This window comes from Ranitomeya imitator, chromosome 2 (assembly GCF_032444005.1).
Source record: "Ranitomeya imitator isolate aRanImi1 chromosome 2, aRanImi1.pri, whole genome shotgun sequence".
Classification (NCBI taxonomy): Eukaryota; Metazoa; Chordata; class Amphibia; order Anura; family Dendrobatidae; genus Ranitomeya; species Ranitomeya imitator.
Genome location: NC_091283.1, coordinates 26,686,154 through 26,698,741, shown reverse-complemented (window position 1 = coordinate 26,698,741; position 12,588 = coordinate 26,686,154). Strand labels below are relative to the sequence as shown.

The 12,588-nt window shown below is 52.8% G+C and overlaps 1 protein-coding gene across 4 annotated transcripts in view; it reads left to right on the top strand.

The window, feature by feature from the left end:
- GABBR1 (gamma-aminobutyric acid type B receptor subunit 1) overlaps positions 1-12,588 on the top strand; it is a 146,873-nt gene that overhangs the window by 8,058 nt on the left and 126,227 nt on the right. For 3 of the 4 annotated variants that reach the window (XM_069746228.1, XM_069746230.1, XM_069746229.1), the window contains exons 3-5: positions 748-823; positions 4,511-4,714; positions 12,265-12,453. In XM_069746228.1, the coding sequence (XP_069602329.1) occupies positions 748-823; positions 4,511-4,714; positions 12,265-12,453 (469 nt within the window). The remainder of the gene's footprint in view (positions 1-747; positions 824-4,510; positions 4,715-12,264; positions 12,454-12,588) is intronic. The other variant, XM_069746231.1, reaches the window with a different exon arrangement.

Sequence of the window (12,588 nt, the reverse complement as noted above, 5' to 3'; positions counted from 1 at the left end):
TGATGGGGGTGGGAGTCGTGATGAGGGGTGTACGACCCGTGTGGTGGCATCGGTCGTCCCTGCTCAGGGGGCGGCACATGTTATTAAAGGGGTATTCCGGTAATGTGACGTCTACAGACGTCCGCTGACTCAGATTTTGCGCATTTGTCCTATTGGTACAGGATGACGGTACACGCTGCGCACTCAGGTTCGACGTCACAGCGTGGTTGAGGACCTGAGCGGAACCGGATTATCCTTTTAAGACCTTACACGGTGCTGTCATTACATGACTTCATGTTATAAGGTCACGGTATGATGGAATTGGAGCACAATATGGCGGGATTTACATATGCATTATGTATTCCTCTGGGTTAGTGTATGGCGGCACTATTTGACAGTGACTCATTATATAGTATTGTTACATGTGCACTATGTGTCAGTATACCATATGGGGGAGGTTAATAAAAGGGCCCATACCGGACATCTTACGTAAGGCCGGCCCTGGCTGCATCCAAGATGGTGTCATACTCTGTGGGAGCGAATATTGGGAAGGTATTGTTTGTCCCTTCAGCTCATGCTATGACCTGGCACTATCGGCCTGAGGGTCTTCAACACCCGTATTTACTCCCTGCAAAAATCTCCATCTAACCCTGCTTGTCTCCAACCTGTGCAAACCTGCATCTCCATTTGTGTCCATCTCCCATTTTCCTCCTCTTCTTTCTCTCCTATCATCACTTTCTTACTCTCATTCTCTATCTCTTCCTCCAGATGTTTCGCAGCCTCCATCTTTTCTTCGCTCTCTTGCTGTCTCCTGTCTATGGATCAGTGAATAACAGCACAACAGGTGAGATGCGAGGACGCAGGTGAAGGCTCCAGATGGGGCCGACAAATGTCAGATCTGAAGAAGGTGGAACCAAGACATGATGTCATATGTCATAGGTGTCAGGACGTAGAGAGGAGAACCGTGGCGGGGGCGTGGATGATGTCAGGACATAGAGAGGTGGACTAGGGAGAAAGGAGATGTCAGGATATGAAGAGGAGGACCATGAGGGAGTGGAGGTGTATGATATAGAGAGGAGAACCGGGGGGGAGTGGAGAAGTCAGGACATAGAGAGGTGGACTAGGGAGAGAGTTGAGATGTCAGGATATGAAGAGGAGGACCAGGAGGGTGTGAAGATTTATGGATATAGAGGAGGACAGTGGGGAGGAATGGAGATGTCAGGACATAGGGAGGATGAAGGGGGGTGCAGTGGATGATGTCAGGATATAGAGAGGAGGACCAGGTGGGCGTGTAGATGTATGGATATAGAGGAGAAATGGGGGAGGGGAATGGAGATGTCAGGATATAGAGAGGAGGACTAGGAGGGAATGAAGATGTCAGGATATAGAGAGGAGGACAAGGGGAGGGGAATGGAGATGTCAGGATAAAGATGAGGATTAGGGAGAATAGAGATATCAGGATATAGAGGAGGACCAGGGGGAATGGCGATGTCAGACTATAGAGGAGGGCCAGAATGTGACATAGGTGTCCGACTAGAGGACGGCCGGGTGATGAGATGTCGGGATCTACAGGCGGGTCCGGATGTGACATAGAGTGTAGAGAAGGACCGGGGTGTGTTGGAGATGTCTGACTATGGGCCTTGGTGTGGTGTCAGGATATAAAGGAGGACCGGGAGGGATAGAGATGTTGGGATATATTGGAGGACCACAGATTTCTTACGATGGGCCTGGGTGTGATGGAGATGTCCGAATATACAGTAGAGGAGAACCGGGATGTGATGGAGATGTTGGGACATAGAGGAGGACCAGGGGAGATAGAAATGTCGGGATATACAGGAGGACCAGGGGAGATAGAAATGTTGGGATATAGAGATGAACCGGGGTGTGATGAAGATGTCAGGATATAGAGGAGGACGCGGGGATAGCGATATCTGGATATAGACGAGAACCACAGGGGTGTGATGGAGATGTCAGGATATAGAAGAAGGGCCGGGGGGAATAGAGATGTCGGAATATACAGTTGTGTTAAAAAATGTACATACCCCGGCAGAATTTTTGCTTTCTTGGCTTTTTTTCAGAGAATATGAATGATGACACAAAAACTTTTTCCCCACTCATGGTCAGTGGTCGGGTGAAGCTATTTATTGACAAACTACTGTGTTTTCTCTTTTTAAATCATAATGACAACCCGAAACATCCAAATAACCCTGATCAAAAGTTCACATACCCCATTTCTTAATACCGTGTATTGCCCCCTTTAACATCAATGACAGCTTGAAGTCTTTTGTGGTAGTTGTGGATGAGGTTCTTTATTTTCTCAGATGGTAAAGCTGCCCACTCTTCTTGGCAGAAAGCCTCCAATTCCTGTAAATTCCTGGGCTGTCTAGCATGAACTGCGCGCTTGAGATCTCCCCAGAGTGGCTCAATGATACTGAGGTCAGGAGACTGAGATGGCCACTCCAGAAGCTTCACTTTGTTCTGCTGTAGCCAAATGACAGGTCGACTTGGCCTTGTGATTTGGATCGTTGTCATGTTGAAACGTCCAAGTACGTCCCATGCGCAGCTTCCGGGCTGATGATTGTAAATTTGCCTCCAGTATTTGCTGATAACGTGCTGCATTCATATTTCCTTCAACATTGATCAAGTTTCCTGTGCCTTTGTAGCTCACACATCCCCAAAACATCAGCGATCCACCTCCGTGCTTTACAGTAGGAATGGTGTTCCTTTCATCATAGGTCTTGTTGACCTCTCTCCAAATGTAACGTGTATGGTTGTGGCCAAAAAGTTAAATTTTGGTCTCATCACTCCAAATTACCTTGTTCCAGAAGTTTTGAGGCTTGTCTCTGTGCTGTTTTGCACATTGTAGGCGAGATACTTTGTGGCATTTGCACAGTAATGGCTTACTTCTGGTGACTCGACCATGCAGCCCATTTTTCTTGAAATGCCTCCTTATTGTACATCTTGAAACTGCCACACTGCTAGTTTTCAGAGAGTCCTGTATTTCAGCTGATGTCATTTTGGGGTTTTTCTTTGCATCTCAAACAATTTTCCTGGCAGTTGTAGACGACATTTTTGTTGGTCTACCTGACCGTGGTTTTGTTTTTACAGAGCCCTGATTTTCCATTTGTTAATCACAGTGTGAACGCTGCTGACTGGCATTATCAATTCCTTGGATATCTTTTTGTATCCATTTCCTGTTTTATACAGTTCAATTACCTTTTCCCGTAGATCCGTTGACAATTCTTTTGCTTTCACCATGACTCACAATCCAGAAACGTCAGTGGCTGGATGAAAGATGCAAGAGTCTGTCTGGATCCCAGAAACTCAGTCGGCTGTTGTGAATTCTGTGGCAGAGCTCCCTCCTGTGGTCACAAGTGGTACTTCGGCTGGTTCTCTCTGTGAGCTTCCGTTGGTGGAGGAAAGTGGTACTGCGGCTTCTGAGTTTCCTTCCTCAGGTGATGTGGTGAAGTCGTTAGGTGCTGCTCTATTTAACTCCACCTAGTGCTTTGATCCTGGCCTCCAGTCAATGTTCTAGTATTGGACCTGTTTCCTCCTGGATCGTTCCTGTGGCCTGCTGCTCTGCATAGCTAAGTTCCTCTTTGCTATTTGTTTGCTGTTTTTTTCTGTCCAGCTTGTCAATTTGTTTTTTACTGCTTGCTGGAAGCTCTGGGACGCAGAGGGTGTACCTCCGTGCCGTTAGTTCGGTACGGAGGGTCTTTTTGCCCCCTTTGCGTGGTTTTTGTAGGGTTTTGTGTTGACCGCAAAGTTACCTTTCCTATCCTCGCTCTGTTCAGAAAGTTGGGCCTCACTTTGCTAAATCTATTTCATCTCTACGTTTGTCTTTTCATCTTAACTCACAGTCATTATATGTGGGGGCTGCCTTTTCCTTTGGGGTATTTCTCTGAGGCAAGGTAGGCTAATTTTCTATCTTCAGGCTAGCTAGTTTCTCAGGCTGTGCCGAGTTGCATAGGGAGCGTTAGGCGCAATCCACGGCTGCCTTTAGTGTGGTTGGAGAGCATTAGGGATTGAGGTCAACAGAGTTCCCACGTCTCAGAGCTCGTTCTTGTTTTTTGGGTTATTGCCAGGTCACTGTATGTGCGCTGACCTCTATGTCCATTGTGGTACTGAATTACCTTTCATAACAGTCGGCTTTCATGCACACACACTGATTACAAGCTAACAGGTCACAGGTGAGGATGTTACCTTTAGTAGCCATTCACCCCATTTGTGTCAACTTCTGTGCATGTTATCAGGCCAAAATCACCAGGGTGTGTGAACTTTTGATCAGGGTCATTTGGATGTTTTGGGTTGTCATTATGATTTAAAAAGAGAAAACACAGCAGTCTGACAATAAATGGCTTCACCCAACCACTAACCATGAATGGAGAAAAAGTTTTGGTGTTATAATTCATATCTTCTGAAAAAAAGGGCAAGGAAACCAAATTCTCCTGGAGTATGTAAACTTTTGCGCACAGCTGTAGAGGAGGATGTCAGGATGTCATGCTGTGCTGTCCCCTCTGTGTCGTTGCAGGCTGCCGTATCATACACCCCCCTCGGGACGGGGGGATACGTTACCGGGGCCTGACTCTCTCTCAGGTAAAAGCGGTTGAATATCTCCCGGTGGATTATGAGATTGAATTTGTTTGTCGAGGGGAGCGGGAGATTTCTGGGCCAAAAGTACGAAAGTGCCAGCGGGACGGGACATGGACGGATATGGACAAACCTAGCCGCTGCCGTAAGTACAAGTCAGCAGATCCCTGCTCTGCTCCCCCACCATTCTCGGCACCTAATGTGTAACTCCGAGGGCCACCCCCAGTCCTTGGATCCGGCTCTCCCACCTCCAGTCCTTGGATCCGGCTCTCCCACCCCCAGTCCTTGGATCCGGCTCTCCCACACCCAGTTTCCTTGGATCAGGCTCTCCCACACCCAGTTTCCTTGGATCAGGCTCTCCCACCCCCAGTCCTTGGATCCGGCTCTCCCACCCCCAGTCCTTGGATCCGGCTCTCCCACACCCAGTTTCCTTGGATCAGGCTCTCCCACCCCCAGTCCTTGGATCCGGCTCTCCCACCTCCAGTCCTTGGATCCGGCTCTCCCACCTCCAGTCCTTGGATCCGGCTCTCCCACCCCCAGTCCTTGGATCCGGCTCTCCCACCCCCAGTCCTTGGATCCGGCTCTCCCACCTCCAGTCCTTGGATCCGGCTCTCCCACCCCCAGTGCTTGGATCCGGCTCTCCCACCCCCAGTCCTTGGATCCGGCTCTCCCACCTTCAGTCCTTGGATCCGGCTCTCCCACCTTCAGTCCTTGGATCCGGCTCTCCCACCTCCAGTCCTTGGATCCGGCTCTCCCACCCCCAGTGCTTGGATCCGGCTCTCCCACCCCCAGTCCTTGGATCCGGCTCTCCCACCTTCAGTCCTTGGATCCGGCTCTCCCACCCCCAGTCCTTGGATCCGGCTCTCCCACCCCCAGTCCTTGGATCCGGCTCTCCCACCCTCAGTCCTTGGATCTGGCTCTCCCACCCCCAGTCCTTCCCCGGGTCTAGTGATAGATGTCTGGATCCAGGGCTGGATGATGTGGAGAATACTCTCTGCCGGAGGGCGAGTAGAGCCGCACTATACAGCTCTGGCAAAAATTAAGAGATCACTGCAAAATGTTCAGTTCGTCTGATTTTCTCTTTATAGGTATATTTTTGAGTAAAATGTAAATTGTTCTTTTATTCTATAAACTTCTGACAACATGTCTCCGAAGTTCCAAGCAATACATTTCGTATTTTTTTTTTCTGAAAAGGAGAAATGGTTAAAATTAAAAAAAAAAAAATAACCAGTGCTTTCAGACCTCAGAAATGCAAAGAAAACAAGTTCATAATCATTTAGAAACAACAACACTAATGCTTTAACTCAGGAAGAGTTCAGAAATCAATATTTTGTGGAATAACCATGATTTTTAATCACAGACTTCATGCGTCTTGGCAGCTTTCCACCAGTCTTTCACACTACTTCTGGTGCAATAATGTCAGCAGTTCTTCTTTGTTTGATGGCTTCTGACTATTTATCATCCTGATTACATTCCCGAGGTTGTCAATGGGGTTCAGGTCTGGAGATTGGGCTGCCCATGACCGGGATTTAATGTGGTGGTCTCTTAATTTTTTACGGAGCTGTATACCATATATAATATACCATAGCGTATAGAAAGCCGCGACCACACATCCAAAACCTATACGTTGATCTAATTCCACTAAACAAATGTCTACAAAACTGAACATGAGGTTCTTAGTTTAACATTCTGATCAGACTTGATGAAGCTGCTGCCACGTCTTGGAGATTATCTGTGTGTCACTGACATTAAAGGTGCGGAGCCGTGCGCCACCGCTGCCTGCCACCGCTGCATGCCACCCAACAAGCCGAGTGACCCGTGTAAGTTTTGGATGTGTGATCTCTACAGCTATAAGAGGGGCAGCGCTCCCTTTGCTGGCCGATGCGGGGCAGCGCTCCCTCTGCTGGCTGATGCGGGGCAGCGCTCCCTCTGCTGGCTGATGCGGGGCAGCGCTCCCCCTGCTGGCTGATGCGGGGCAGCGCTCCCTCTGCTGGCTGATGCGGGGCAGCGCTCCCTCTGCTGGCTGATGCGGGGCAGCGCTCCCTCTGCTGGCTGATGCGGGGCAGCGCTCCCTCTGCTGGCTGATGCGGGGCAGCGCTCCCTCTGCTGGCTGATGCGGGGCAGCGCTCCCTCTGCTGGCTGATGCGGGGCAGCGCTCCCTCTGCTGTGGCCGATGCGGGGCAGCGCTCCCTCTGCTGTGGCCGATGCGGGGCAGCGCTCCCTCTGCTGTGGCCGATGCGGGGCAGCGCTCCCTCTGCTGTGGCCGATGCGGGGCAGCGCTCCCTCTGCTGTGGCCGATGCGGGGCAGCGCTCCCTCTGCTGTGGCCGATGCGGGGCAGCGCTCCCTCTGCTGTGGCCGATGCAGGGCAGCGCTCCCTCTGCTGTGGCCGATGCAGGGCAGCGCTCCCTCTGCTGTGGCCGATGCAGGGCAGCGCTCCCTCTGCTGGCCGATGCAGGGCAGCGCTCCCTCTGCCTGCTCTGCGATGCTTCTGTATCTGTTTCTATGGAGGTGGCGCCATCTCCTCCTCTTTCTTCATTGTTAGTGTATTCTGCCCATGTGGAGGTCGGAGGGCAGACTTTTGGCCTCAGTTTGGGCAGTGAGCTTCTCTGGAGACATTGTGTGTATGTGAGAGGATTTTTAGACGTACGCACTAAATGTAGGGAGGACGCTGTGCGCAGCCCCCATCACCTTCTGCTTTTGTCTAATTTAAAGATTAAATCTGTGAGCAATGTAGATAAAAATCTGCAATTAAATTTGTCAGGAATCTAAGGTATTTGTGTCCTGACAGACCATCCATTTTTCCCTCCTCACGAGACTCAGATAAGATCTAGCTGTAAGGCAACTGTCTGCAGCAGGAGCCTCCCCCCACAAGGGTCTCTTTAGTTGGAATGCTTTTAGTGTTATTCAGGAAGGACAGGTGATGTCACACGGTGAGGGGCTGTGTTATCCAGGAAGGACAGGTGATGTCACACAGTGGGGGCGGTGTTATCCAGGAAGGACAGGTGATGTCACACAGTGGGGGCGGTGTTATCCAGGAAGGACAGGTGATGTCACACAGTGGGGGCTGTGTTATCCAGGAAGGACAGGTGATGTCACACAGTGAGGGGCGGTGTTATCCAGCAAGGACAGGTGATGTCACACAGTGGGGGCGGTGTTATCCAGGAAGGACAGGTGATGTCACACAGTGGAGGACGGTGTTATCCAGGAAGGACAGGTGATGTCACACAGTGGGGGCGGTGTTATCCAGGAAGGACAGGTGATGTCACACAGTGGGGGCGGTGTTATCCAGGAAGGACAGGGGATGTCACACAGTGGGGGCGGTGTTATCCAGGAAGGACAGGTGATGTCACACAGTGAGGGGCTGTGTTATCCAGCAAGGACAGGTGATGTCACACAGTGGGGGCGGTGTTATCCGGGAAGGACAGGTGATGTCACACAGTGGGGGCGGTGTTATCCGGGAAGGACAGGTGATGTCACACAGTGGGGGCGGTGTTATCCAGCAAGGACAGGTGATGTCACACAGTGAGGGGCTGTGTTATCCAGCAAGGACAGCTGATGTCACACAGTGGAGGACGGTGTTATCCAGGAAGGACAGGGGATGTCACACAGTGAGGGGCTGTGTTATCCAGGAAGGACAGGTGATGTCACACAGTGGGGGGCGGTGTTATCCAGGAAGGACAGGGGATGTCACACAGTGGGGACGGTGTTATGCAGGAAGGACAGGTGATGTCACACAGTGGGGGGCGGTGTTATCCGGGAAGGACAGGTGATGTCACACAGTGGGGGGCGGTGTTATCCAGGAAGGACAGGTGATGTCACACAGTGAGGTGCGGTGTTATCCGGGAAGGACAGGTGATGTCACACAGTGGAGGACGGTGTTATCCAGGAAGGACAGGTGATGTCACACAGTGGGGGGCGGTGTTATCCAGGAAGGACAGGTGATGTCACACAGTGGGGGGCGGTGTTATCCGGGAAGGACAGGTGATGTCACACAGTGAGGGGCGGTGTTATCCAGGAAGGACAGGTGATGTCACACAGTGAGGGGCGGTGTTTTATGGCCAGGAAGGACAGGTGATGTCACACAGTGGGGGCGGTGTTATCCGAGAAGGACAGGTGATGTCACACAGTGGGGGGCGGTGTTATCCAGGAAGGACAGGTGATGTCACACAGTGGGGGGCGGTGTTATCCAGGAAGGACAGGTGATGTCACACAGTGGGGGGCGGTGTTATCCAGGAAGGACAGGTGATGTCACACAGTGAGGGGCGCTGTTATCCAGGAAGGACAGGGGATGTCACACAGTGGGGGACGGTGTTATCCAGGAAGGACAGGTGATGTCACACAGTGGGGGGCGGTGTTATCCAGGAAGGACAGGTGATGTCACACAGTGGGGGGCGGTGTTATCCAGGAAGGACAGGTGATGTCACACAGTGGGGGCGGTGTTATCCGAGAAGGACAGGTGATGTCACACAGTGGGGGGCGGTGTTATCCAGGAAGGACAGGTGATGTCACACAGTGGGGGGCGGTGTTATCCAGGAAGGACAGGTGATGTCACACAGTGAGGGGCGCTGTTATCCAGGAAGGACAGGGGATGTCACACAGTGGGGGACGGTGTTATCCAGGAAGGACAGGTGATGTCACACAGTGAGGTGCGGTGTTATCCAGCAAGGACAGGTGATGTCACACAGTGGAGGGCGGTGTTATCCAGGAAGGACAGGTGATGTCACACAGTGAGGGGCGGTGTTATCCAGGAAGGACAGATGATGTCACACAGTGAGGAGCGGTGTTATCCGGGGAGGACAGGTGATGTCACACAGTGGGGGGCGGTGTTATCCAGGAAGGACAGGTGATGTCACACAGTGAGGGGCGCTGTTATCCAGGAAGGACAGGGGATGTCACACAGTGGGGGCGGTGTTATCTGGGAAGGACAGGTGATGTCACACAGTGAGGGGCGGTGTTATCCGGGAAGGACAGGTGATGTCACACAGTGAGGGGCGGTGTTATCCGAGAAGGAGAGGTGATGTCACACAGTGGGGGGCGGTGTTATCCAGGAAGGACAGGGGATGTCACACAGTGAGGTGCGGTGTTATCCAGCAAGGACAGGTGATGTCACACAGTGGAGGGCGGTGTTATCCAGCAAGGACAGGTGATGTCACACAGTGAGGGGCGGTGTTATCCAGGAAGGACAGGTGATGTCACACAGTGGGGGCGGTGTTATCCAGGAAGGACAGGGGATGTCACACAGTGGGGGCGGTGTTATCCAGGAAGGACAGGTGATGTCACACAGTGGAGGGCGGTGTTATCCAGCAAGGACAGGTGATGTCACACAGTGGGGGTGGTGTTATCCAGGAAGGACAGGTGATGTCACACAGTGGGGGCGGTGTTATCCAGGAAGGACAGGGGATGTCACACAGTGAGGGGCGGTGTTATCCGGGGAGGACAGGGGATGTCACACAGTGGGGGACGGTGTTATCCAGGAAGGACAGGTGATGTCACACAGTGGGGGTGGTGTTATCCGGGGAGGACAGGGGATGTCACACAGTGGGGGACGGTGTTATCCAGGAAGGACAGGTGATGTCACACAGTGGGGGGCGGTGTTATCCAGCAAGGACAGGTGATGTCACACAGTGGAGGGCGGTGTTATCCGGGGAGGACAGGGGATGTCACACAGTGGGGGGCGGTGTTATCCAGGAAGGACAGATGATGTCACACAGTGGGGGGCGGTGTTATCCAGGAAGGACAGGTGATGTCACACAGTGGGGGCGGTGTTATCCAGGAAGGACAGGGGATGTCACACAGTGGGGGACGGTGTTATCCAGGAAGGACAGGTTATGTCACACAGTGGGGGCGGTGTTATCCGGGAAGGACAGGTGATGTCACACAGTGAGGGGCGCTGTTATCCAGGAAGGACAGGGGATGTCACACAGTGGGGGGCGGTGTTATCCAGGAAGGACAGGTGATGTCACACAGTGGGGGGCGGTGTTATCCGGGAAGGACAGGTGATGTCACACAGTGAGGGGCGGTGTTATCCAGGAAGGACAGGTGATGTCACACAGTGAGGGGCGCTGTTATCCAGGAAGGACAGGGGATGTCACACAGTGGGGGACGGTGTTATCCAGGAAGGACAGGTGATGTCACACAGTGAGGGGCGGTGTTTTATGGCCAGGAAGGACAGGTGATGTCACACAGTGGGGGGCGGTGTTATCCGAGAAGGACAGGTGATGTCACACAGTGGGGGGCGGTGTTATCCAGGAAGGACAGGTGATGTCACACAGTGGGGGGCGGTGTTATCCAGGAAGGACAGGTGATGTCACACAGTGAGGGGCGCTGTTATCCAGGAAGGACAGGGGATGTCACACAGTGGGGGACGGTGTTATCCAGGAAGGACAGGGGATGTCACACAGTGGGGGACGGTGTTATCCAGGAAGGACAGGTGATGTCACACAGTGAGGGGCGGTGTTATCCAGGAAGGACAGGGGATGTCACACAGTGGGGGGCGGTGTTATCCGGGGAGGACAGGTGATGTCACACAGTGGGGGGCGGTGTTATCCAGGAAGGACAGGTGATGTCACACAGTGGGGGGCGGTGTTATCCGGGAAGGACAGGTGATGTCACACAGTGAGGGGCGCTGTTATCCGAGAAGGAGAGGTGATGTCACACAGTGGGGGGCGGTGTTATCCGGGAAGGACAGGTGATGTCACACAGTGGGGGGCGGTGTTATCCGGGAAGGACAGGGGATGTCACACAGTGGGGGACGGTGTTATCCAGGAAGGACAGGTGATGTCACACAGTGGGGGCGGTGTTATCCGGGAAGGACAGGTGATGTCACACAGTGGAGGGCGGTGTTATCCAGGAAGGACAGGTGATGTCACACAGTGAGGGGCGGTGTTATCCGGGAAGGACAGGTGATGTCACACAGTGAGGGGCGGTGTTATCCGAGAAGGAGAGGTGATGTCACACAGTGGGGGGCGGTGTTATCCAGGAAGGACAGGTGATGTCACACAGTGAGGGGCGGTGTTATCCAGGAAGGACAGATGATGTCACACAGTGAGGAGCGGTGTTATCCGGGGAGGACAGATGATGTCACACAGTGAGGAGCGGTGTTATCCGGGGAGGACAGGTGATGTCACACAGTGGGGGCGGTGTTATCCGGGGAGGACAGGGGATGTCACACAGTGGGGGACGGTGTTATCCAGGAAGGACAGGTGATGTCACACAGTGGGGGCGGTGTTATCCGGGAAGGACAGGTGATGTCACACAGTGAGGGGCGGTGTTTTATGGCAAGGAGGTGTTACCTGTAGGAAGCTGGTGATGTCACAGGTGGGCAGTACAGAAATGTCATAATGTGAGAGGGCAGTGTTATTTTGGGGACGGCTTGTGATGTCACAGTCGGGGCGGAGTTTACTAGTTGGGGTTGGTGATGTCGCTGTCCATCCTGAGTCCTAGACTCCTCTGATATACAGCGTCCCATCGCTGCACTGCTGTAAATGGATATTGGTGGGGGGCAATCCCGTTTCTGACAGTAAGGTCCGCTGTAGGTTGCTCCGCTGCTGCCTAGATTATAGTTGCTTAGCTTTGTGCACTTCTCAGTGTGCCGCTGTTTGCCTTCTGCTCGCCCGTCTTCTGGCCGGTCCGGCTCGTGGCTCTGGCCTGACTCTGCTGCTCCTCTGCGCTCATGGCTCCTCTTCCCTCCGCAGTCCCCACCTGTCCTCGGATGCACTTGAAGCTGGAGAATGGAGACGTAGAGCACAACATGGCGGGACGCGTCCCGATAGAGGGGACGAACGTCCGATTCAGATGTGACCCCGGCTTCTTACTGGTAGGATCCAGCCATAGCATGTGCACAAAGTCCGGGAAGTGGGACCACCCCAAACCCACCTGCCAAGGTGAGACATGGAAGAGGCATGATGGGGCGACTATGAAGGGTTAATCTGTCCATTGCATGATGACACTCTTTTTCGGATGTCTACTTGTTGTCAGTGAACTGATTTTAGTTTTCAACCAAAGTCTAAAAATCTCTT